Below are 25,507 nucleotides of genomic sequence, written 5' to 3'. Positions count from 1 at the left end.
CACTTAAGCTGCTCTTGTAAATATTCTTATAAATATTCTACAGCTATTATCCCATTAGCAGGGTTCACCTTGAGAGGAAGAATATACAGAAAAGAATTGACAATTGTGGCATTCTCTCCTCCAGTTGTCCCCTACAGATAGCTCTAAACCCTATTTGTTTAGTCATTCTATATTTTTCTTGAAGATATAATGAGAAATGTTAATGGTGAAGAATTGTGGAAGTATAATGTGAAATTCCCACATTTCTCCATGATTCAGGTTCTGGTGACTACATCTATGCCATTTTTAGCAATAGTATGGAAATTGTTTACCACTATTGCTTCCTGGTTTTTTGACTTTCCAGACTGACCTATAGCCCTGGAATTTCTGGTGTCAAATACCAGGATTGTAGGGCAGGCTGGAAAATTGAAAAACATTCTTAAAAAAGACAGTAGCGAATCACTGTGTACTGGTCTAAGACCGTAATAAATTAAAGATAAATCACTGGTATATGCCTGTGAAAAATCTTGCCTGCTTGTATCAATGTAGTCATCAGAAGATGAGCTCAATTAGAGGTCGGGTTTACCTGTAAATATTTTATTACAAATACTTTGAAAAGTAGTGTTGAATGTATCTTTTTGGTATAGGAATACATAAGTTATCAATCCAAAATATTAGTAAAATAAGCCTAATGCTTTCAAAAGAAAGTACTGCTTACCTACATAAATTGCATTCTTATTTTAGAAGAGTTGGAGCTTGAAACTGAGCACCATCTTACTCAAGCTTTTTAAACCTAGTTACATAGATATTGGGTAGAAATGTGTGTTTATTGAATATGCATTTTTAAAATGTTCTATGACATATCTTTTTCAGGAGAACCTCCTATTAAAAGAAAGCTGCTGCCCGAATTTGATCAATCAGAAAAATCCAGTAGATCATTGTTCAAATCTTCAAGAAGCTCTCCATATGGTAATTTTTGTTTTTCAGTCTATATGAGTCATCTCAAAGGTGCATACATTTTGTCTTCACTGGCACTCCATTTCTTTCCTTTACTTGCCTCTTGGTTTGTAGTGCCTGCCTGTTTTTCTTGTGTTTTGGGTGATATGCCAGGGACCACAATGTAAAAAGGGAAGGGAATGATCCAGGGCTATTGTCACTTGCTCGTTCCAAGTGGTGACTAAAGCCTTAGTTGAACTGTCCATCAGAACCTTAAGAAACGCCAAACACACTCTGAAAACCAACTGAGTCCATCAGACATCTGGGGTAGACTAATCAGAGGTCCCACCTTCTTTCTGGGGGGAACAGTACCAGAAAGCTCCAGGCCAACCAGAGAGTGATCTTACTATAGCAGGTGACAGATGTTCAATGCCCCAAGATTTTTTTTTTTAAATTTTTTTTTTAAGATCCAGTGTGTGACCTCTAGAGTGAATTGAGCCCAGGGTTATGGTTGTCATGGTGGCTGTGAAATTCCAAGCCAGAGTTTGCAGTGAGCAATAACAGGTTGAAGTCTCCCAGTTCCAAGTCTGGGAAAATGTTGCCAGCTTGGCCACAAGCCTGGTAGGGAAACTGCTATGCTGTAAGGAAGTCACTACAATTGCAGCAATCCCAACTATTCCCCAAAGCCCAACTTCACAAACAGAATCTCACATCTGGTTAACAGTGGGGAACTGCTTCTAAAGGCTGTTAAAATCTCCCACATAACAGTAGCCACCCACCTCTCCACCCCCTCCCCAAGGCTTGGGGTTGAAGCTGATGCTTGATAATTAGATGTTCCTTAATCTACAGAAACAGGGACACCAATTCAATTTCTGTAGTAACAGTATAATATGGCAGCACTATTACTGCCTTATAACCACACTGATCACTCCATTTTGTACCAGTTGAAGTTTCTGAATGGTTTTCAAAGGCAATCCCATTGAAGGTCCCCTCTTTGAGAAAGTGTGGCATAATTTGCACTTCCTAGGTTCACCCACCTTACACCCCGATGTATGAGCTGCATTGTCTCCCAGTTTCTTTCAGGTGCAGTTCAAGGTGGTGGTTATTACAGTCATGCTAGATCGGATAGAGTAGGCATGCTCCAGGTCCCTTCCCTAAAATATTGCATCAAGTTGAACTTAGGAAGTGTCCCTTTTTCTGTGGCTGCCCCTACTTGTGGAACACCCTCCCCTCATCAGTCTGGCAGGCCCCCACCCTTTTAGTCTTCTGGAAGACCATCAAGCCCTGACTTTTTACCCAGACGCTGGGTAAGAGTAGTGGGAGCCTATGGCTGGTTGTTGGGCCATCCTGGGAGGATTGAGGTGCCAGCTTTTTATTCCTCACATTTATATAGCCACCCATCTCACAGAACATGACTCTGTGTGGCATACAGTAAAAGTAAACCATCAAACAAACATTAAAACACTCCATAATTTAAAAAAATCCACCAATTATTATTTTAAAAAGATTAGAAGAGAGCATCTTCAATGTTAAAAACAATATAGCCACCTCAGCAAATTACCATGTCCCTGAGATCCCCAAACCTGTTAGTTTCAGTTTTTGTAGTTTTATTGTTGTGAGCTGCCCAGAGTTGTGCTCTAAGATGGGCGGCCATACAAATCTAATAAATAAATAAATGGGCATGACAGCAAGCATTATTTCTGGGAGTTTGTCACCTTTGAAATAGCTTGTTCCCCAGAGGAAGGATGGGTTCCACTTTCAGAGCCTTACAGAAGCTTGTAAAAACTTGGCTATTCCAGAAAGTCTTTGGTGATTTATCAGTGTGTAGCTATTGTACAAATGTTGTGGGGTTTGACTTGTGTGTTATGATCATTATTATTCTGTAGTTGTTTTAACTTTACTACCTGATGACTTCACAGAGCTTTGGCAGATGAAAATTTTTCATGTATAGACAAGAGAGGAGGCATTTTCTTCTCCCTGGTGATCAACTATAGAAGGACTGTCCTTTGCATTTAAAAACAAGTTATATTCCAGAATTCTGAGAAAAGCCATATTCCCATAGCAGTAGGTACAATCTTTAATATAGGTATACAAACAGTATTTCAGATCAGTTTTAAAATTATGCCAGGGAGGGGCAGAATGGCAAAACCACCACGGTCCAAGTTCTGCTTGCTTTCACATGTCTGAAAGTGGGGCAGGTGGTTTTTTTGTTTCTTTCAATTATGTTAATCATCAAGTAATGTATCTTAGGGACTCCAAGGATCTTCCTGTTGCTTGCAGAAGAACAGCCCATAATTGTTTTCCATCTACCCTGTTCTACTCTTATCAGTAGGAGTTTTCATTCAACTAACAGCTTCTCTCAAAAAGTGGCAGCTGATGCAAAGTGATTCTACATCCTAATACCTTTCCAGTTATTTGCAACAGGCATAGGTGATTATTTAGGTGTACAGTTTGATAAATATTATTCAAATTAGTACAAACTTAGAAAACTTAACTAATTCTCCCAAAAATGTTCATGGGACTTTTTTTTTAAACTGAGAAGTAAAACTGATATTTTCTTATCATAAACATAGAAATCTATATTCTTTTAAATATCATTTGATTCATAGAACTTGTTTTTATTTAGGTACAATGAATGACAGAAAAACATTCAACAAGATCTCTTTAAAACCAGCAATCTGTGGCTCATTTAGGTAAGAGTAGACTGTAGTTTCAATTTAGGTGACTTTAATTTTTCCGTAACACAAGTTCTTTACACTTTGTCCATAACTTTGTCCAAAGGTCCAAGGCAGCCAAGTAAAATAGATGGTGGTTGTGAGTTTTGGGAGAAAGCTGACTAGACTGAATTTTCTGGATCATAATAGTAAAACCAGTGTATTAAGAAAAAGTGATTCAAGGAGGCATAGTTTGATTTATTGGATTCTATTCAAATTATATTACTGGTAATTTGTAAGGCATCAAAAGCATATAATGAAGCCAGATAAAAATATAAATAAGGTAGCCAAATATTTTTGGTTTTCATTTCATGTTAAAAATTGCATTAGATGTTTGTAACATTCTGGAAACTGGAAACTACTAGATTGTTATTAATTATTATTATAATTAAACTACTAGTAAAATGTGAATGTGTGTGCAATATCAATAATAATTCCATTAGCTTTATACGTATGTATTTCCTAGTCAAAGAAAAACAACATAAAAAATAATTCTTCTTAGTCTTTTCATTCAGATTCTTATGAAAATGTTTTTTCTTCAGTTCTACAAATGAACGACAAGAAATACTAAATCCAAATCTTAGTATTCCAGACCAAGTTATGAAAGGATCTAAATCTGGTGGTTCTTCAGAGCAGTCTTCAGTTAGATCATTGGCTCAGTTTGGAAAGATCTTAACTGAGGAAAACAAGAAAACAAAAAATTATCATTCAGCAAAAAAAACTACCAAGATCTTTGTGCCACCTTTCAAAATAAAATCAAGACCTTCAGAAGGTGATATAAGCAATGTCAAAGAACATCCCTCATTCAGTCGCAAAAGTATCAACAGAATGGAAGAATATAATGCAACAGAAATTGACAAAAGCATCATTGAATTAGAAAAAGATAATTGTGCACAAATATCAGCTTTGGATTCAGAAGGTAGTAAAATAGATCAAGGTACATTGGATACCTCATTCCTGTTTTTATTTTGGCATGTTTTGTAATGTTTATTATGATCATAACAATTTCTATAAAAACTCCTTTATCAGCAATACAGTTCCACATACTCTATATTGCAGGCCTTTAAAAATGAGATATGAGGCCCTGTTTTCATATACAATTAATGTAAGTTCAGTAGAACACCTCTACATGTGATCTGCACTAACTGAAATTCAGGGTTACTATCTTATGCAAGTTTGGAATTTCTGTTTGAAGTTAAAATAACTTTATGATTTGATTAATATTTTTGACAGACATAACAAAAATGATAACATATCTTCAGTATGCCAGAAATCTACGACAAATGAGAATTACAAAGAAACAAGATCAAATAATTCATCCACAGCCAGGCCGCCTGCACCTTGTAAAAATGTCTTCTGGTCCTTGCAGAACACCTTTAAAAATTGCAGTCAAAGAGAAATTGCCTGACTTTTATTCCAGTGAACAGGTAACTGCACGGTATGACTTAAGAGGCTTATTATGAAAAACTATCTTGCCTGTGCATGTACAACCTCTTCGGAATCTAAGAACCATTAATCATTAGATAATTTGTTAATTAACTGCCATATGTGGTAGATATCGATTGATTTCTGATGACTCTGGGCATATTTCTCATTCTTTATAAGCAAAGATACTAATTTTTGTGATGGTAAATTAAAGTTGAAATAGGTCAGATTTAGTGACAATATAAAAATACATTGTAATACAGATTTCTATCCATTTTTATAGTTTATTTTCCATCCCACCTTTATTATTTTTATCAATAACTCAAGGTGGCGAACATACCTAATACTCCTTTCCCCTCCTATTTTCCCCACAACAACAACCCTGTGAGGTGAGTTGGGCTGAGAGAGAGTGACTGGCCCAAAGTCACCCATCTGGCATTGTGCCTAAGGCGGGACTAGAACTCTCTGTCTCCTGGTTTCTAGCCTGTTGCCTTAACCACTAGACCACACTGGCTCTCTATAGTTCATCTATAAATGCTCCTCACAGAAGCTAAATTAGTGGATGATTTGCCTTGTGCTTGAATTGTAATTGCAATTACAATTGTAGTTAAGCAGTAATGTATAACAAGTTTATTTCTCATACTTAAAGCCTTTACAGGACTAGAGATACTTCAGAATTATATACCAGGGTCCAACAATATAATTAGTTATTGTTCTGTGCTCATTTTTAACTTACTTTTTTTGGTGCATTATGGTATCTTTGGCAACATCCTTATACATAGAATATTATACTTTTCCATTATTTTTCTCCCTTAATCTACGATTAGCATCTTTCTATTCCCTACTTTTTATGTTTTTGAAACACAAAGCTTATAAATGCATGTACCCAATTACCCTATCCCCATCATTCTTCCCCCCCCCTTTCCTTCTTCATTTTCTTTGGGCAGTTCTAACATATCCAGTGACATACTGGTCTGGTTTTGACATAGTATTAAACAACTATTTAATGTTACATGCCCAAGCTTCCAATTTGTATATTAGTTTTCCTTTCTTTTCTGCCCCAGTCCTGAGAAGATTAGTTTTTGCTTCTAATTTTGATTAATCTGGATTAATTGTTAATGGAAATAAGAGATCATCATATATTTTGTTCTGAACTTGGGTGATTTCAACTAATATTAACTACAGTTTTGTCCTGATTCAAATTTAACTGTTAACTTCAATTATTCTGCACTTGAATAACAATTTCTAAATTCCTTCTCCTCTTCCCAGGCTTGGCAGAGAAACAGAAGGGACAATGAATGAACTAAGGCTGGCTGCAGTTTGTTCCTATATGAATAATACATAATTTATCATCTCTCTCTCCCTCTCGTGCACTCTCTCTCCATGTTCTAAGCATGAAAATAAATGAATACTTCAGTACTATTTACCCTTTAATATAATGCCTGAAACTTGAGATGGAATTTTAGTCATTTTCTACTCCTTCATATGATGAGAATGACTACCATTAGGTTTCTGAGATGCAAAAATCCTCCAGGAGAACCTACTCAAAAGTCAAAACCACCTAATTCCAAGGATCTGATTATTTTGTATTTTTGCTTTCTGATTATTTTGTATTTTGCCTTTTTAATATGACTTTAAAGCAGCCAAACAGTTATAAATGTTTGGTCTCTAAAGATGAAATATTATGGTACTACAGATTCTAAATACATGGAACTTATTTGCCTTAGAATTCCTGGTTTTGAGAAATATGCTGATAAGTGTGATTAATAATCTTTTAGTAATATATATTGAGCATCTGTGCATTTAATAGCACTAAAATATTCTACCTGCCTTTTATTCTTGCAGTTGTATGCTTTTGGCGTTTCCAAGCAGTGCATAAAAATTAGTAGCACGAATGCAGAAGATTTTCAATTTCTCATCCAGGATTTTTTCGGTAGAAAATATTTTCTAGAAAACCATGAAATACAATTGGCTGATGGAGGATATATCATTCCTAATGATGAGGGAAAGGCAGGAAAAGAAGAATTCTATTGGTATGATGTTCAAGATATTTATCTTTGAAGTATGCAATATGTTATTAAATGTTAGAAATACTAATGTTTTTAATGCTAGAGTATGATCTGTATTTCAAGATACAAAGGCAGTGCAGAAACTGTTTTGCTTAAAACTCAGAATCTCTGTTTTTTGCTGTTCTGTCTGAAAAACTATAAGATCAAGACACTGTTTACATTTAATAATAAATCCAGAAACAACAGCCATTCATCTAACGTTTCTACAGAAAGTCCTGGTTGAAAACAAAGATCTTTATAAGGCATCTGAAAGATGTAACAGCAGGCACCTCACAAACTTAAGAGAGAGAATATTTCAAAGAATAGTCACCACCTGGAAGAAAAGCCTGTCTGGAAATGACTGCAAGATGGCATTCTGTGATTCTCATTGCACACAGCAGGACCTATTCTGATTATCTCAGTGATTGACCAGGTCGCTAATGGTGAAAGTAATCAATCAAGAACACTGGTCTTAAGTTGTTTAGGGCCTTATACATCATAAACAAAATCTTGATCCAGCTTGGTCTCTGATTGGAAGCTACCAGTTAATTACTTTATTCAGTAGAGCTATTGAGGTACTTTGGCTCAGTATAAAATAGGTTCTTATGCTTATTTACTTATTATTAGATTTATATTCTGCCTTTATTTTGTACAACTCAAGACTGGATGCATAATGCTCTCTCCTATTTTCCCCACAACATCTCTGTGAGGTGGATTGGGCTGAGCTGAGAGGAAGTGACTGGTCCAAAGTCACCTAGCTGGCTTTCATGTCTAAGTGAGGACTAGAACTCATCTCCTTTTGGAAAAAAGATATCCTTAAACTCCAAATAAATGTCTTTGTTGTTTACTAATTTGAGTAGATAATTAATTTTACTAGAACCAATTACAAGCTATTGCTGCGGGCCACTCTTTCTTACTAAAATAATTTTAAAAACTTATTTTTTCATTGAAATTTATGTAAAATGTGCTTTCGGTTTGTCTGCAAGAGGATATAATAAGTGCACTTCTTTGAGCATGTTTTTTCACATGCAGAACCCTTTTCTCCCCTAGCCTGCTTATGGATATGGATATGGATATACAGGTAGTCCTCGCTTAACAACCATTCATTTAGTGACAGTTCAAACATACAGTGGTGCTGAAAAAGCCGACTTGCGACTGGTTCTCGCACTTATGGCCATCGCCACGTCCCCATGGTCATGTGATCATGATTTGGGCGCTTGGAGGTTCACATTTATGACCATCGCTGCATCCCATGGTCACATGATCACCATTTTTGACCTTCCCAGCCAGCTTCTGGCAAGCAAAATCAATGGGGAACCACACGATCTACTTAGCAACCACATGGTTCATTTAATACCTGCTGTGATTCACTTAACGACCGCCACAAAAAGGTAATTAAAATCAGGTCTGATTCGCTTAGCAATCAAAATTCTGGTCCCAATTGTGGTCATTAAGGACTACCTGTAGATATTTTTGTTTATTCGTTTAGTCGCTTCCGACTCTTCATGACTTCATGCACCAGCCCACGCCAGAGCTTCCTGTTGGTTGACAACACCCCCAGCTCCCCCAGGGATGAGTCCGTCACCTCTAGAATATCATCCATCCATCTTGCCCTTGGTCGGCCCCTCTTCCTTTTGCCTTCCACTCTCCCTAGCATCAGCATCTTCTCCAGGGTATCCTGTCTTCTCATTATGTGGCCAAAGTATTTCAGTTTTGCCTTTAATATCATTCCCTTAAGTGAGCAGTCTGGCTTTATTTCCTGGAGGATGGACTGGTTTGATCTTCTTGCAGTCCAAGGCACTCTCAGAATTTTCCTCCAACACCACAGTTCAAAAGCATCGATCTTCCTTCTCTCAGCCTTCCTTATGGTCCAGCTTTCGCAGCCATGTGTTACTATGGGGAACACCATTGCTTTAACTATGCGGGCCTTTGTTGTCAGTGTGATGTCTCTGCTCTTAACTCTTTTATCGAGATTGGTCATTGCTCTTCTCCCAAGGATTACACGTCTTCTCATTTCCTGACTGCAGTCAGCATCTGCAGTAATCTTCGCACCTAGAAATACAAAGTCTTTCACTGCTTCTACATTTTCTCCCTCTATTTGCCAGTTATCAATCAAGCTGGTTGCCATAATCCTGGTTTTTTTGAGGTTTAGCTGCAAGCCAGCTTTTGCACTTTCTTCTTTCACCTTCATCCTAAGGCTCCTCAGTTCCTCTTCGCTTTCAGCCATCCAAGTGGTATCATCTGCATATCTGAGATTGCTAATGTTTCCTCCAGCAATTGTAACTCCAGCCTTGGATTCCTCAAGGCCAGCTTGTCGCATGATGTGTTCTGCGTACAAGTTGAATAGGTAGGGTGAGAGTATACAGCCCTGCCATACTCCTTTCCCAATCTTAAACCAGTCTGTTGTTCCGTGGTCTGTTCTTACTGTTGCTACTTGGTCGTTATACAAATTCTTCAGGAGACAGACAAGATGACTTGGTATCCCCATATCACTAAGAACTTGCCACAATTTGTTATGGTCCACACAGTCAAAGGCTTTAGAATAGTCAATAAAACAGAAATAGATGTTTTTCTGAAACTCCCTGGCTTTTTCCATTATCCATCGGATATTGGCAATTTGGTCCCTAGTTCCTCTGGCTTTTCTAAACCCAGCTTGTACATCTGGCAATTCTCGCTCCATGAATTGCTGAAGTCTACCTTGCAGGATCTTGAGCATTACCTTACTGGCATGTGAAATGAGTGCCACTGTTCGATAGTTTGAACATTCTTTAGTGTTTCCCTTTTTTGGTATGGGGATAAAAGTTGATTTTTTCCAATCTGATGGCCATTCTTGTGTTTTCCAAATTTGCTGGCATATAGCATGCATTACCTTGACAGCATCATCTTGCAAGATTTTGAACAGTTCAGCTGGGATGCCGTCGTCTCCTGCTGCCTTGTTATTAGCAATGCTTCTTAAGGCCCATTCAACCTCACTCTTCAGGATGTCTGGCTCTAGCTCCCTGACCACACTGTCAAAGCTATCCCCGATATTGTTATCCTTCCTATACAGGTCTTCTGTATATTCTTGCCACTTTTTCTTGATCTCTTCTTCTGTTAGGTCCTTGCCATCTTTGTTTTTGATCATACCCGTTTTTGCCTGGAATTTACCTCCGATGTTTCTAATTTTCTGGAAGAGGTCTCTTGTCCTTCCTATTGTATTGTCTTCTTCCACTTCTGCACATTGCTTGTTTAAAAATAATTCCTTATCTCTTCTGGCTAACCTCTGGAATTTTGCATTTAATTGGGCATATCTCCCCCTATCACTGTTGCCTTTTGCTTTCCTTCTTTCTTGGGCTACTTCTAGTGTCTCAGCAGACAGCCATTTTGCCTTCTTGGTTTTCTCTTTCTTTGGGATGTATTTTGTTGCCACCTCCTGGACAATGTTGCGAACTTCTGTCCATAGTTCTTCCGGGACCCTATCTACTAAGTCTTAAATCTATTAAATCTATTCTTAAATCTATTCTCCACCTCCACTGCATATTCCTTAGGAATATTAGTGAGCTCATATCTAGCTGATCTGTGGGTCTTCCCTAATCTCTTTAGTCTGATCCTAAATTGTGCAATAAGAAGTTCGTGATCGGAACTACAGTCAGCTCCAGGTCTTGTTTTTACCGACTGTATAGATGTCCGCCACCTTTGGCTGCAAAGGATGTAGTCGATCTGATTTCGGTGTTGTCCATCTGGTGAAGTCCATGTATAAAGCCGTCTCTTAGGTTGTTGGAAGAGAGTGTTTGTTACGCAGAGTGAGTTGTCTTGGCAAAATTCTATCAGCCTATGTCCTGCTTCATTTTGTTCTCCCAGGCCATGCTTACCTGTAATTCCAGGTGTCATTTGACTGCCCACCTTAGCATTCCAGTCTCCTGTGATGAAAATAACATCTCTTTTTGGCATATTGTCCAGTAGGTGCTGCAGATCCTCATAGAAGTGCTCTACTTCAGCTTCTTCAGCATCTGTGGTTGGGGCGTATATTTGGATCACTGTGATGTTAGATGGCTTGCCCTGAATTCAAATTGAGATCATTCTATCGTTTTTTGGATTGTATCCAAGCACTGCTTTAGCCACTTTACTATTAATTATGAAGGCTACTCCATTTCTTCTGTGGTCCTCTTGTCCACAGTAGTAGATCTGGTGGTCATCTGATGTGAAGTGGCCCATTCCAGTCCATTTCAGTTCACTGACACCCAAAATATCTATCTTTAATCTTGACATCTCACCAATAACCACATCCAATTTGCCCTGGGTCATAGATCTTACATTCCAGGTTCCAATGGTCTGTTGATGCTTAGAACATTGGATTCGCCATTCACCACCAGCACCGTTGGCTGCTAGCCGTCCTTTCGGCTTTGAGCTAGCTGCGTCACCACGTCTGGGGCTAGTTGAACTCATCCTCTGTTCCTCCCCAGTAGCATTTTGACCATCTTCCGACCTGGAGGTCTCATCTTCCGATGGTATACCGACATATCTCTGGCTGTACTGATCCATTTAGTTTTCACGGCAAGAATACTGGGGTGGGTTGCCATTACCTTCCCAAGGGATCGCATTTAGTCTGACCTGTCTGTCATGACCTTCCCGTCTTGGGTGGCCCTTCACGGTTTAGCTCATGGTATCATTGAGGTGCTCAAGCTCCAGCACCACGACAAGGTAACGATCCTTTGCTGAAGACCTGTAGATATAGAGATATATACATTTTCTAATGTATTAATCCTATTTTTTTCTTTTTGAAGTATATTTCCAGTGCAGGTTCTGTCATTCACAGAATTTACAGTTTACATCCAAAGCAGACTTCTACTTTCTTCCACATCCCCCATTTCACTTGGGTTAGAGTTCTCTCAAATACCTCTCATTGACCTTCATAGCCTTCTACATCCTAACTGTAGTTTTTCCACATCCTGTTCTCTCTTAATCTAATCACATCCAATTCTTTCTCAAGTCATTCCTCACTGTGTTTTGACTGAAATATGGACTTTCATAAACACAGATATGCCTAATTGTCTATAGTGATTTAGAATCTTATGTGTGGGAAGTATTAATGCAGGAGGTAATGCAGAAAGAAACTCCACATGAGTATACAGGACATTCCTTAGCTTATAATACAATAGGGAGACTAGGCTCTGTTTTTATTTATCATTCTCTTCAAAACAAGCATTTAAAAAGTTGAATTATGATAATCATCATTGGCTTTTTCATGTTGAAACTCAAGTTTTATCTTCTAACAGCTTGATAAATTTTCTGGTAATTTTGTTCAGGGCTTTGTGTGACACACCTGGTGTAGATCCCAATCTAATTTCAAAAGCCTGGGTGCATAACCATTATAAGTGGATTGTATGGAAATTGGCAGCTATGGAGGTTGCATTTCCACAAGAGTTTGCCAGTAAATGTTTGACACCAGAAGAAGTACTACTTCAGCTAAAGTACAGGTAGAGTAAAGATTAAAATTTGGGAAAATGGCTATTCTGAATTTTACTATATCTGTATAGCCTCAATGATCTCTGTACTTTCAAATGAGGCTGTTGTTTGGTCTTTAAGTGCTACTTTTTAGCAGAAAATTGCTTCTCAAGAACATCCAAATTCAGTTTGAAATATTTGTTCAATTTTTTAAAGGTATGATCTAGAAGTGGATAAATGTCAACGATCAGCCATCAAAAGAATAACAGAAAGAGATGATGTTGCTGGAAAAACAATCATACTGTGCATTTCTAAAATTATATCATTTAGCACAAATGTGCCTCACATTGCTGACACTAAAAGCACCACTGAGGACAACAAAAAAGAAGTGGCAGTCATTGAAGTTACAGATGGTTGGTATGGAATTAGGGCTGTCTTGGATCGTCCTCTTCAGTCACTGTTGTATAGACAGAAGCTGACTGTTGGCCAGAAGATTGTTGTACATGGAGCAGAACTTGTAGGATCTCAGGATGCATGCACTCCTTTAGAAGCACCAGAATCTCTGATGCTAAAGGTACATTGATAAAATGCGCTCAAGCGATATGATTGTATTTCAAGATGCTTTTTATATATTGCTGTAAGAATGGGTGGTGATATCATTCTGCATAGTTTGCTTTCCTTTTTGTACTTGCCTTTCAGAGTTTTGGGTCTCCAGGTCAGGTGTCTGTCTGTCTCTCTCTCTCTCTAAAGTGCAACATCTGTACGTGTCTATTGTTTGAGTTCCATACAAATCCTATTTTATTTTATTTTATAGATTTATAGGGCCACTCAACTCAAACAATGTGAACTGTGTAGAATAAAAACAAACAATAAACGGGGGGGAAAAAACCAAAGTGTTTTAAAAAAAAACCAATATATAAAATATAAAATGTCAACCGAACATGATAACTGAACAACCAAAATGGAACTCCACTCAACTAGACCCAAACACCTAGGGAAAAAAACAGATGTTAACAGCTTTTCTAAAGGCAAGTGGAGTTGAGGGCAGTTTTATATCGGGGGAAGATCATTCCAGAGAATAGAGACAGCCATTGAGAAGGCACACTTTCTAAGCGCTGTAAGATTGCAATATTTAAAAGAGGAAAACTGCAGGTTGCCTTCCCTATGGGAGCATATGGAGTAGGCTGATGTTTTTGGGAGAAAGTGGTCCAGAAAGTAACCAGGTCCTATGTCATGTAGGGCTTTAAAGGTGATAACCAGTACCTTGAATTGCACCCAGAAACCTATTAGGAGACAGTACCAGTTATGTCACATAAACATTATGAGCTGTGCCCGTAACAACCATGCCGCTGCATTCTGGACCAAAGAAAGATTCCAGACAGTCTTTAGGGGCAGCTCCACATAGAGCACATTGCAATAATCCAGTTGGGAGGTGACCAAGGCATCAATAACCATAAGCAAGCCCTCCTGGTCCAGGAATAGGTAAAGCTGGTGCACAAGGAACAGTTGTTTGAGCAGGAGCTGTGAGGCTTGACTGAATAGGCAGCACCAGATCCAAACATGGAAACACTCCAGTTCCCAGATCCAGGAGACCCAGCACACATAGTAATTCAGTCTTGGCAGGCTGAGCTGCAACCTGTTCTTCCCCATCTAGACCCTCTCAGCCTCTAGACACTAGGACAGAACCTTTGACAGCGTCACTTGGACAGCTGGGGGCAGAGATGTAAACTGAGTGTCATCAGCATATTGATGATACTTCACCCATACTGACAGATAACCTCACACAGCAGCTTCATATAGATATTAAAAAGGAGAGAATGAGTAGAGTCCTGAAGCACCCTGCAAAACAGGTCTAGGGCTCAACCATTCTTCTTCCCCCAACACTGGAACTGGCACCACACTCCCAGCCCCCTAAACTGGTCCATGGTCGATGGTATTGAAGACTTCTGAGACATCAAGGAGAGCCAAGATGGATGCACTACACCATCCTAAGTAGGTCATCGACAAGCATGACAAAAGCCACCTCTGTACTTTACCCTGGTTTAAATCCCAACTGAAAAGAGTCCAGATAATCTGCTTCTTCCAGGGTCCTCTGAAACTGGAGGTCAACCACCACCTCAGCAACCTTCCCTGAAGGTTGGAGACTAAATGAACATTGTCCAGATTGGCTGGACCCAAGGATGGTCTCTTGAATAGGGGGTGCACCACCATCTTTCAGAACTTGCAGAATCACCTCCTCAAAGAGGCATTTTTACCACCACTTGGATCCACCTACATGCACCCGGAGGGCTTAACCAACCAGGTGGCCTTGTTGAATCATGTATCAGAACCCTAGGGAGAAACCCAAGCTCCCTGAGAAAACAAATAGAGTCCAATAGATACCTGAGTCAGGCCGATCCAGTAAGGCCCATTTCCCTGCAAAGGACGGGGTCAACTGCAGGGTCACCAGGTAGAGATCTGTCCATGACAAGGGACAGATGGCAACATCCCCTCTCCAGGTCACATAGCTATTACCCTGAAACCAAACAAGTATCTTCAGCAAAACATACACAATTTCAAAATGAGTGTTATAGATTACCTTTATTGCATTTACAGTTGACAGATCTAATTTATTCACTTGTACACTTCATCTGAAGCTAACTTGCTCTATAATTAGGTTGTAGATCTTGTACTATGCATGTAAAAATCTACCTGGCTACTGGGCTACTTTACAGCAGCTGCATCTGAAATACATATTTGTTTTATTTTAGATTACAGCTAACAGTACTCGACGTGCTCGATGGTATGCCAAATTAGGATATTATCGGGATCCTCGGCCATTCTCTTTGCCTTTATGCTCATTGTTTAGTGATGGTGGGACTGTTGGTTGCATTGATATCATTGTTCAAAGAATTTACCCTATACAGGTAGAGTAATTTAGTATATTAGATAGCCTTCAATATATACACAATTACTAAGAGTTGAGAAGCAAATCTTAATTCAAATAGGTGGACTAATTTTCAACCAATATTTATTTCAGTGGATGGAAAAAGTATCAACAGGGTCCTGTGTGTTTCGTAACAATCGAGCAGAAGAAAGAGAAGCTGCAAAATTTGCTGAAAATCGACAAAAAACCTTAGAAGCATTGCTGGCAAAAATACAAGCTAAATTTGAAACGAATAATGGTAAAATATAACTCTATACTTTTAATTGTTTTTAGAATGTCATTTTTCATGTAATAAAACAAAAAAATGCCTATTTATGGAGAAATATGAAAGCTACTATAGAACCCATCTGTTCTTTATATAACCTTATGTATCACACAATTGTTCAGAAAACTGTACTGACAGCTATTTTTCTTTTCAATTATACTTGATTCAAGCCCTGTAAACAGAACTGAGTTCCTCTGAAGTTTTTAGGCTTTGCAAGATTTGTATGTTTTCCTAAGTAAAGAAATACCTTGGAATGTAGTTGTCTAGAACAATTACTTTGTATTTATCCTTAGTATATGCCTGAATATTATAAAGTGATAATGTTTACGTGTCTCATACCATATTAATGTTTAAATGACGCTAATAACAACTAAGTACAGTAGACTCTCAGTTAACCGGCACCCATGGGGATTGGTAGATGCTGGATAAATGTAGTTCCTGGTTGCTTGAAAGTTACTATTAAACCCTAATACCCACTAGATGGCAGCCGAGAGATACAGATTTTTTTTCTGGTTGCTTGAGAGTGCCAGGTTTTTTTTCCTCTGGTTGCTTGAGAGTGCCGTTTTTTTTCCGGTTCGATTTTTGTGCCAGTTGCTTGAGTTTCAGTTAACTGAGAGTCTACTGTTTCGAGTTTCAAGAAAGTAACTCTCTGGTTACATAAAGAGAACAATTGTTAAAATTTCTCCTTTAGAGATGGTTCCCTCTGGGTATTTCTTACTCCAAAATAATGTATTCTGTCCTAATTATAAATCAGACTTACAATTCATTGCATTAAGTAATGTATGCCTAGCTTAGAAACCCTGGCAGATCACATACTATGTACCTATTTAAATTTGATTCACCCCCACGTGCTCAATAAAGAACCTTATCTATGATAAAATATGAGGCAGTATCAGAAGGGTTCACTTATTTTCTATTTAATAAGGAGACAAGCCTACTCAAGCACATCTTTGTTCCTGCAGTGTGCAGTGTTCAAACCAAGCTTCCATAGATAAGAGTTCAATGCTGTGCTATAGTTTGTGAGCACAGTAATCTGCCACCATAATGACGTTATTGTTTGAAATTAGATTGAAAACTGCATCACTGAAGTTTTAAATTGATGTTGATGCAGAAATGTGTTTAGCAGCACTATGATTAGTGTGAGTTGAAGTACTACATGACACAGGTTTGTAGGATACAAATGAGGGGGTCAGAGTTTCTGCTTTTGCGGGGTGCAAGGGTGAGCCAGAGATGGAGTGAACACTGGAGTTTGGACTGGGCTGTCTGACTTCTTCCTTGTTTGAGCAGTGGCCATCCTGCCAAAGAAGGCAGCATGAACTGATATCTGTTTTGACTGAACTGATATCAAGAGTTACAGAGGATGGTTCCTGATGGCTAATGGAAGGTCTAAGATGATTTAGATCCAAAAGACAGTGGAGAGAATGTTCCAGTACTGCTGCTATATTCAAAATTGGAGCTCCTGCTCCCAATTCTTAATATTTAAAGAGTATTTTTAAAAAAAAAAAATCTGTGTCCCTGCAGTTTTCTTGGCAAGGTTTTTCAGAAGTTGTTTGCCATTGCCTTCTTCCTAGGGCTGAGAGAGAGTGACTGGCCCAAAGTCACCCAGCTGGCTTTGCCTAAGGCAGGACTAGAACTCACGGTCTCCTGGTTTCTAGCCTGATGCTTTAACCACTACACCAAAGTGGCTCTCTAGTATAAAAATAGAATGATCCCCCCAAAATAGAATGATTTGGATCTTCTCTGGGTATCTTTCAAAAATAGAATATAAACATAAGGCATTAAGTTACCTTTTTATTGTTTTCAGAAACAACAAAAATGCTATTCTGAATGTAAATTTTAAATTAGTTGCTGGCATCTCCTTTGTACCTATCATGATTTGTTACAATTTCCTTTCAAATGCTTACCATTCGGCTTAAGCTCAGTTGTTCAATTTGATTACTGTTAACTGAGTATTCACAGTGGTAGTTATTTGAGACATGTTAATTTTTAAAAACAGATAAAGGCAAAAGAATACTGCGATCTCATACATTAACAAGGCAACAGATACGTGGTCTACAAGATGGTGCAGAGCTTTATGAAGCAATTATTAATTCTGCTGATCCATCTTATATGGAGGTAAGTTTTTTTTTCTTGACAGTGCTAGAAATATTTAGTCATTCTATGAACTTCTGGTTTCTGAATCCAGAGGACTCCACTCTAAAAAGAAAGTAGGTAAAAGGGGTAAAACAAAGGAGGCAGAGGTAGAGGGAAGCAGGAAGATAGAACATCTAAAAAAAGAGATGATGAAAATCCTATGAGAGAAATTTCACTTAATATTTTAAAGGAGCTGCACTCCAACCATTCTCACAAGATTAGGAAATTGAATGAGGACAAGTGTATAACTGGGTTCATTGGCTACACCAAAATAATGGGGGGGGGGTTTTGGCTTAGATTCAGTTTGAAGCAGCCATTTAAGTTAAACCCCCTGCTCAGTGCAGGAATCCACACATCCCAGATAGATATTGGTATATCCTGTACATTGATGCCAAACTGACTGGTCTGTTTGCCAGATACTCCTTTTTCCAATTTTTGGACATAGGGACATTTTTTTTTCTCCTCCCCATCTGGCACTTTACCAGTTCACTGGGGTTTCTTAAAAGTAACCTGCAGTAATTTAGCGAGACCATTAGCTAGTTCCTTCAGTACCCTAGGATGCAATTCATCCAGTATTGAAAATTCACTACTTCAAAGTAAAGTCTTGTCTCTTCATCACGATGTCTCAATTTCCCGGTGGAACAAGCATGTTTTTGGAAAAGACTGAACTAAAACAGGAATTGAATGTTAGTATTTCTCCATTGAGCAGTTCATGCTCTGGTTATTCTCATTTCCTTTTCTCTTGAATATATTTAAAGAAGCCTGTTTTGTTATACTTACCATCCTTTGCTAACCTCAGATCAGTCTGATGTTTCAGTTTCCTAATATTAATTATACAGCTTGGAGTTATTTGTCTGTACTCTTCCTTGTGACTTACATGCTCCTGTTTTCATTTCTTGTATGCATCCTTTATTTTAAGATATCACTGGCTTCTTTTGCTGCTGGCCATTTTTTGCCTCATTGGAATGGTTTGTGATTTTGTTTTCAATATCCTCTTCTTTATGAAATCCCACTCATCTTGAACTCCTCCCAAGAGATCCTACTTTACATTGCTCTGAGTTTATTAGTATGTTTTTTAAGTCCAAGTCCAAAATATATCACTTTCCTTTAAAATCGAGAACCCCATTATTACATAGTCGTTTTCTCCCTAAACTTTTGCTGTATGACGTTTTTGTACTAATTCAATGCCCATGACAAATTTAAATCTGTGTTCTTGTAGCCATGATTGGATATAATGTCAGTACTTGATTTAAGAGTAAGGTCCATTAAATTCAATACAAAATATTGGTATCTTTAAACCCTTGTAGCCTTTGGGCCATATCTCACAGTGACTTGGGCTTTTTCTCTGTAACTAATCCAGGTTTTAGAATATACTACTTACTGAGTTAAGGTGATTTATCTCTCTGTCAGGTTTTTAAAATGCCCCCAAATTATGGCTTTTTAAACAGGGTGCTACGTTTTGATGATTTTGATTCCAGTATCTCTGGCTTTTATTCTGTTTGTATGGTTTGATAGTAAACCAATAAAAGACTTAAAACATTGTGTTCTCCTAGGCATCAGTAATTTAATTGCTCTCTAGGCAGTTTCTTTTTTAACAGCAGGAAAACAAGCTTTTTGGGGGTAGGACGACTTGGAAAAGGTAAAAGAGTAACTAGAAAGCCAGTTTGGACTAGTGGTTAAGGCAATGGGCTAGAAACCAGGAGACTGAGACTTCTAGTCCCACCTTAGACATGAAAGCCGGCTGGGTGACCCTGGGCCAGTCACTCTCACTCAGCACAGCTTACCTCACAGGGTTGCTGTTATGGGAAAAATAGGAGGAAGGAGTATTAGGTATGTTCACCGCCTTGAGTTATTTATAAAAATAATAAAGGTGGGCTAGAAAATTAAATAAATAAATAGGGGACAGAGTTAACCAATGTTGTTGCCTCCCAGCTCCATATGTCTCCAGCAAATTTCAGACCCATCTTTTAAGTAACTTGTCCAGTTTTGGCCTGAGTCCTTTGATAAGGATTTAGGGTAATGTGAATGCTCAGACTGGAAATTAAGTTCTGCATGAAGAGTTGATTTGCATATCCGGCCCTGCAAAAAGATGACATAAGTGGGGGACACAACTGTGCTTCTCACATCCTTGAAAAGATGTTAGGAGAAACTTCTTAATGGCAAGAGTGGTCTGACAGTGGAATCAACTACCCAGAGAAGTGGTGGGCTCCTGTTTGCAGTATACATGCAACCAAAGGCTCAACAGCAGTCTCTCAGGGATGCTTTAATGTGGATTCCTTCACTGAGTAGGAAGTTGAAACTGGTGGCTGAATAGCTGTTTCCGATTCTGATTCTACCTATATCTGAATAGAAATGTATAGGATTCAACTGAAAAAAATTACATTTGGTAGCCAAACATATTCATACATTTAATATTCCATTAAATAATGGAATTGGGGCTTATTTTATAAGTTTCCATTTTATTGTGATATATCGAGTTGTTCCAGTATTACCACTGTTTATTGCAGGGCTTTTTCAGTGAACAGCAGTTAAAAGCCTTGAATAGTCACAGACAGATGGTCAGTGATAAAAAGCAAGCACAGATAGAAGCAGAATTCAGGAAGGCTGTTGAATCTGCTGAGCAAGAGAAAAATAGCTCCTGCCGAAGGGATGTATCCACCATAATCAAACTACGAATTGTAGATTATGGAACAGAAGAAAGCACAAAAGGTAAGTACAATCCTAATCCCCTCTGAATGGCATATTGGCAGTAAATATGTGTAATAATAAAGTATCTAAGCAATACTTTATTCATATAGGCTGTTTATTTGAATTCACTATACATCACCCCCTGATGCATTGTTTAACTGTAGCACTATGCAAATACAGGTAGTCGTCAACTTACAACAAGTTGGGCTGGGGTGGGGTGGCTGAGGCTTCCAGGGACAGCTTTGCACTGCGCCGTGGTTCAGGGGCTCCTTGCAGCCCCAGAGCCACAGCATGGAAAGCAGCTCCAGAGCTGTGTGGTTCTGGGGCTGCTTGCCACCCAGCAAGGCAGGGTGCAGGGCAGCCAAAAGGGCAGAGATGGAGGGGAGATAGTCAGGTGGGGGGAGCTGAAGCGACCCTGTGGTTGTAAGCTGAATGAATGGTCATAAGTTGAGGACTACCTGTAGTAACATTTCTAAAAGAAAATGTAACTTAAGTTCTTCTATAATGCAGATATGAATGGATATTCTGTATTTTCTTTGTTAATAATTACTAATAATAAAATATGGTCAATGACCAGCAAAAATATGTTTTTTAAAGATGCCCATATTGTTGTCAAAATGTAATCTGTACTTTCAATTCTTAGAAGTTATACTGAACATCTGGCGTCCATCCTCACACGTCTGTAGCCTCTTAAAAGAAGGTCGTCGATATAGAATTTTACAGTTATCTGCATCTCACTCCAAAGGCAAGTTGAAGACCGCCAGTCTACAGTTAACAGCTACCAAGAAAACACAGTATCTACAACCGCCAGTGAGTGTTGTGACATAAATGTGATATTTAAACTAAAGGTTTTAAGTAACTTTCATAATGTTATTATCCATAATGCTCTTAGGTTTCTCAAGAGAGCTTATTACAAGTTTACCAACCAAGGGAATGTCTGGTGTATGGCAAGCTGCTGGAGCCCTCCTTCCGACCAGCTTGTTCTGAGGTGGATCTGGTGGGATATATAGTTTGTTTCACAAAAAGAACAGGTATGTTACATGTCATAATCACATTTATTACTTATGTAAAAATATTTATATGTAAGTTCCAAATCAGTATCTTTATTCGGGTGGATAAAAATTAAGTATACTTTTAAAATTAAAAATGAAACTTTATTAAAACAAACTCTATCCTTTAGTTATACTATCTGCTTTTGGTTTGCAATTAAATCTAAATTTAATATAAACTGCTCAAATCATATTTTTGTTCCCAGACTGAAATTTAGAACTTTCAAATTCCTCTGAAATTTCACATAAGTGATGGAGTAGCTCCTAAATTATATTTATTATTGTGGAATTTTATAGGCATCACAAAATACACCAATCTGTATACACCATGATTAGCTGGTAATCTCATTTAGATACTCTTTTGTATTTACTTGTCTTCTTCAAGTATACTTTTAGGGGGGAAAACAGATTTGATTGTCTGTGTGTGCGCGCATATGCATGTGTGTATTTTCCTGAAAAAGTATATTTGAGAGTTGTGGGTTGCAGGGCTTAACAAATTTAATGATTATGTATTTTAATATGGGAATTAAGTTCTTGATATTTTCATTTTTATTCTAGCAATTTTGCCTACCCATAAAAGTACTGCCATCAAAACATAAGCATTCAGTACAAACTGAAACGTATGTCATAATGCAAACCCAAGTGTTCATGCTTGCCTTCTGATACATGTTTGTCATTTGCACCCCACCCTATCATCTATATTTCTGGATAAAACAGATATTCTTTCTAGGTTTGTTTACATAATATATGGTAAAAAATCACTGGGCTTTTAACGTTTTAAATGAATTACAATATATATTTATTGTATATTAAAACTATCTAGATCTAGTTAAAAACAAGAATCTTAGTGGCACCATATAAACCAAGGATTTCCATCTACAAATCAAAGTATTTTAATGGTATATCAGGAAAGGATTGATTTTTAATATTTTCCCTTCTCCTTTTTTAGAACACACAACTCCATCTGACAAATTTGTGATATTTCATAGACCTGAATTTAATTCCTTTAAATTGGGTTGCATAATTTCTGAAAACTTAAGCCACAATAGGGTTACTGTGGGGTTACTTATAAATTTCTGGTATTTGTTATTTTATTGCTTTTCATAATTGTTTCTGCTTAAATTATATTAGCTTTTCATTAGTGGGAGTTGTAGTATTGAGCTTTTTTTCAGTTTTGTAGGTACCTCTAGAAATGAAAATACTAGTTTGGTGGATTTTGGGGGGAATAGGCAGAAGCAATTTGCTTCTTCAATTCATTCCTAAACGAACTAGGTGAGCCTTGGTGAACAGCTGAGTTAAAGGGCAGGTCAGTTGGAAAACTGGGTAGTGATGACAGGATGCATCGTAGGAGTAAGGGAGGAGTTGGCATCACAGACCTCATTGGTTACCCGTTTTTTCCTTGCATTCCTGCTGCAAATAACATTATAATTTTCTATTAGTGGTAGTTGGGAGTGGAAGAATTTTTTTTTATTTTGAACTTCAGACACGGCCAACATGTAAGGTTTAAATATTAAATTCAACACGTTGTTGTATGTTTCATTTTTTATGTAGGTTTTTCTACATTGGTATACCTGTCAGATAAACATCATAATATAATAGCAGTCCAGATCTATACAGATCTCAAGCAGCTTGCTATTGAAGATATAATCATTCCTTCTGCATTGATCTCTGCAACCAATCTTCAGTGGCGACCTGATTTCAAATCAGACATCCCCACCCTATTTGCTGGAGAACTTTCTGAATTCTCCTCAAACCCAAAGGAAAACCATCTCCAAGAAATATTTAAAGAACTTAAAAATACCGTTGAGGTAAAGTTACTTATTTCTCATAGAGCAATTAAGTACATTTAGTGGATACATGCACACAAGCATTACATTTTTTATGATGCAGATTAAAACAGGACATTCAACATTTGATTTAGCAAGTGTCCACATCAACACTGTTCAATATTTACGATAGATGGTTTAGTTCAGTATTTGTGAGAAATCCCAGGAAAAGGCATGGTTGCTTTAAGAAGCTGCTCCAGGTCCTATATCCACAACCTTGCACATTCCCAAAATACTTTTGCAGAAATGAATCCAAATGCTGTACAGTCCTACAGGTGGTCCTTGTTTAATGACCACTCACTCAGTGACCATTGAGGCTTATGATGGTGCTGAACAAGTGGTAGTTGCAACTGGTCCTTGAACTTACATCAGTTGCAGTGTCCCTGTGGTCATATGTACATGATCTGGGCGCTTAGTACCCAGCTCGCAATTACGTTGCAGCATCCCACAGTCCTGTGATTGCCATTTGTGACCTTCTTTGTTGGCTTTCCACAAGCAAAGTCAATGGAGAAGCTAGCAGGAGATCGCAAATGGCAACCACGTAAGATCCTCGTTTAAAGACTCACATTGATTTGCTTAACAATAGCAACTGGAAGTGCCGGAAGTTTTGTTGCTAAGCGGTGTGGTCACATGATGTCACGCTTTACAACCGTGTTGCTTAGCGATGGAAATTCCAGTCCCAATTGCTATCTTTAAGTGAGGACAACCTGTACTTATTTCATTATAAAAAATCAGTGAATAACATTATTATTATTATGTTCTCCTGGCAACTTCTCTGACATTCAGAAATAAGGTATTAGTTGCATACTTAAAATAATTTCTCAAACATTATTCATAAAACATACTATGCTTGAATTATGTTGTTTCAGTTTTTGTTTTGTTTTTAAGTTGCTGTTCACTCCCCAGAGTTGTATGTCAAGTGGATGCCCATATAAAATTAAGTAATAACAATTTTAATATATTATTATCCAACTTTTACCAGGACAGAGTTTTTATACTAATAAAAAAATATTGTTTTTGTTTTATAGAATGACAGCTGCTTTAGCAAAGATGCACAATACAAAGTCATGAATTTGCTAAAATCAGATCACTTACAATTACTTAATTTGTCCCGAGAACGTGGCTTGGATCCTTTTTCTTCTCTCTGGAAATCTGATGCAGGAAATAAGCAAGCAGTAAGTTTATTAAAAGAACAATTTTACTAAGAGCTGTTCAAAAGTAAATTATTCTATGTTCATTGGACTTCCTATCAAGAATTTCAATTAAAATGTTTAGGGTAACATTTCCTAACCTGTAGATAGTCACTGCTGTGAATTCTAGGAGTTGAGACACACATCTACAGGGCATACAGGCTGGGGAAGGCCGTCTTATAGCGATAAACTGTTTAAATATCTGGTAGAGACATTTCCTAAGACTGCTTTGAAGACACTTACTTTAAAAGCATACAGATATAAAGAGAAGGGCATTATTTAGTTCAGATGTTTTTACTGAGTAAAAGTAACTGAAGGAATCCAATTAGATTTTTTGTTGTCTTTTTAAGATCACAACTCCCAACAGGGAACTAAATCCTCAAAGTCCTCTGACCGTTGGAAAATCAGGCACAAAGCCATCATTTACTCTTGGATCTGCAAAAGTGACACCGGACTATCAAGAAACTCCAGAGAACTATAAGAAAAGAAAAGCAATGGACCTGCTCAGTCAAGTACCTTCCCCTCCACCCGTGAAACCAATCTGTACATTTATTTCACCATCTCTAAAAAAAGCCTTTCAGCCCCCTCGAAGCTCCCGTCCCCAGAGTGAAATATCAACGAAAAGAACAGAAAGCAGCATTCACAAACCTCCCCCAATGAAGCTGAACAGGTCTGGTTTTGCTCCTGAAAGCCATTTCGTTGCGGATGAGGAGCTTGCAATGATAAATACACAAACCCTCCTAAGTAATTTTCCGGGAGAGAAAGGAATGGGATCTACGGGTGAGACTGATCCCTCTGTCCAGTCCACCAGTAGAAAAGCCATGCATCAGGATAACACTAAGGGAAATGAATATCCTGCAAAGGAAAAACAGAACTAACCGTTCATTAGCTGCATAGGGAAAAT

At 38.0% G+C, this 25,507-nt stretch overlaps 1 protein-coding gene across 1 annotated transcript in view; it reads left to right on the top strand.

Moving 5' to 3' along the window:
* Positions 1-25,505, top strand: part of BRCA2 (BRCA2 DNA repair associated) — a 41,943-nt gene extending 16,438 nt beyond the window's left edge. The window contains exons 11-26 of the mRNA XM_063304728.1: positions 853-948; positions 3,542-3,608; positions 4,172-4,566; positions 4,863-5,056; positions 6,900-7,087; positions 12,388-12,558; positions 12,743-13,100; positions 15,277-15,432; positions 15,546-15,690; positions 17,714-17,832; positions 20,358-20,559; positions 21,182-21,348; positions 21,431-21,569; positions 23,139-23,395; positions 24,442-24,588; positions 24,954-25,505. Of these exons, the coding sequence (XP_063160798.1) occupies positions 853-948; positions 3,542-3,608; positions 4,172-4,566; positions 4,863-5,056; positions 6,900-7,087; positions 12,388-12,558; positions 12,743-13,100; positions 15,277-15,432; positions 15,546-15,690; positions 17,714-17,832; positions 20,358-20,559; positions 21,182-21,348; positions 21,431-21,569; positions 23,139-23,395; positions 24,442-24,588; positions 24,954-25,481 (3,329 nt within the window). The 3' untranslated portion in view covers positions 25,482-25,505. The remainder of the gene's footprint in view (positions 1-852; positions 949-3,541; positions 3,609-4,171; positions 4,567-4,862; positions 5,057-6,899; positions 7,088-12,387; positions 12,559-12,742; positions 13,101-15,276; positions 15,433-15,545; positions 15,691-17,713; positions 17,833-20,357; positions 20,560-21,181; positions 21,349-21,430; positions 21,570-23,138; positions 23,396-24,441; positions 24,589-24,953) is intronic.
* Positions 25,506-25,507: the final 2 nt, after the last annotated feature.

This window comes from Candoia aspera, chromosome 5, assembly GCF_035149785.1.
Source record: "Candoia aspera isolate rCanAsp1 chromosome 5, rCanAsp1.hap2, whole genome shotgun sequence".
In the NCBI taxonomy this organism is placed as follows: Eukaryota; Metazoa; Chordata; class Lepidosauria; order Squamata; family Boidae; genus Candoia; species Candoia aspera.
The sequence above is the reverse complement of the archived record's forward strand: the minus strand, read 5'-3'. Positions and strand labels throughout refer to the sequence as shown.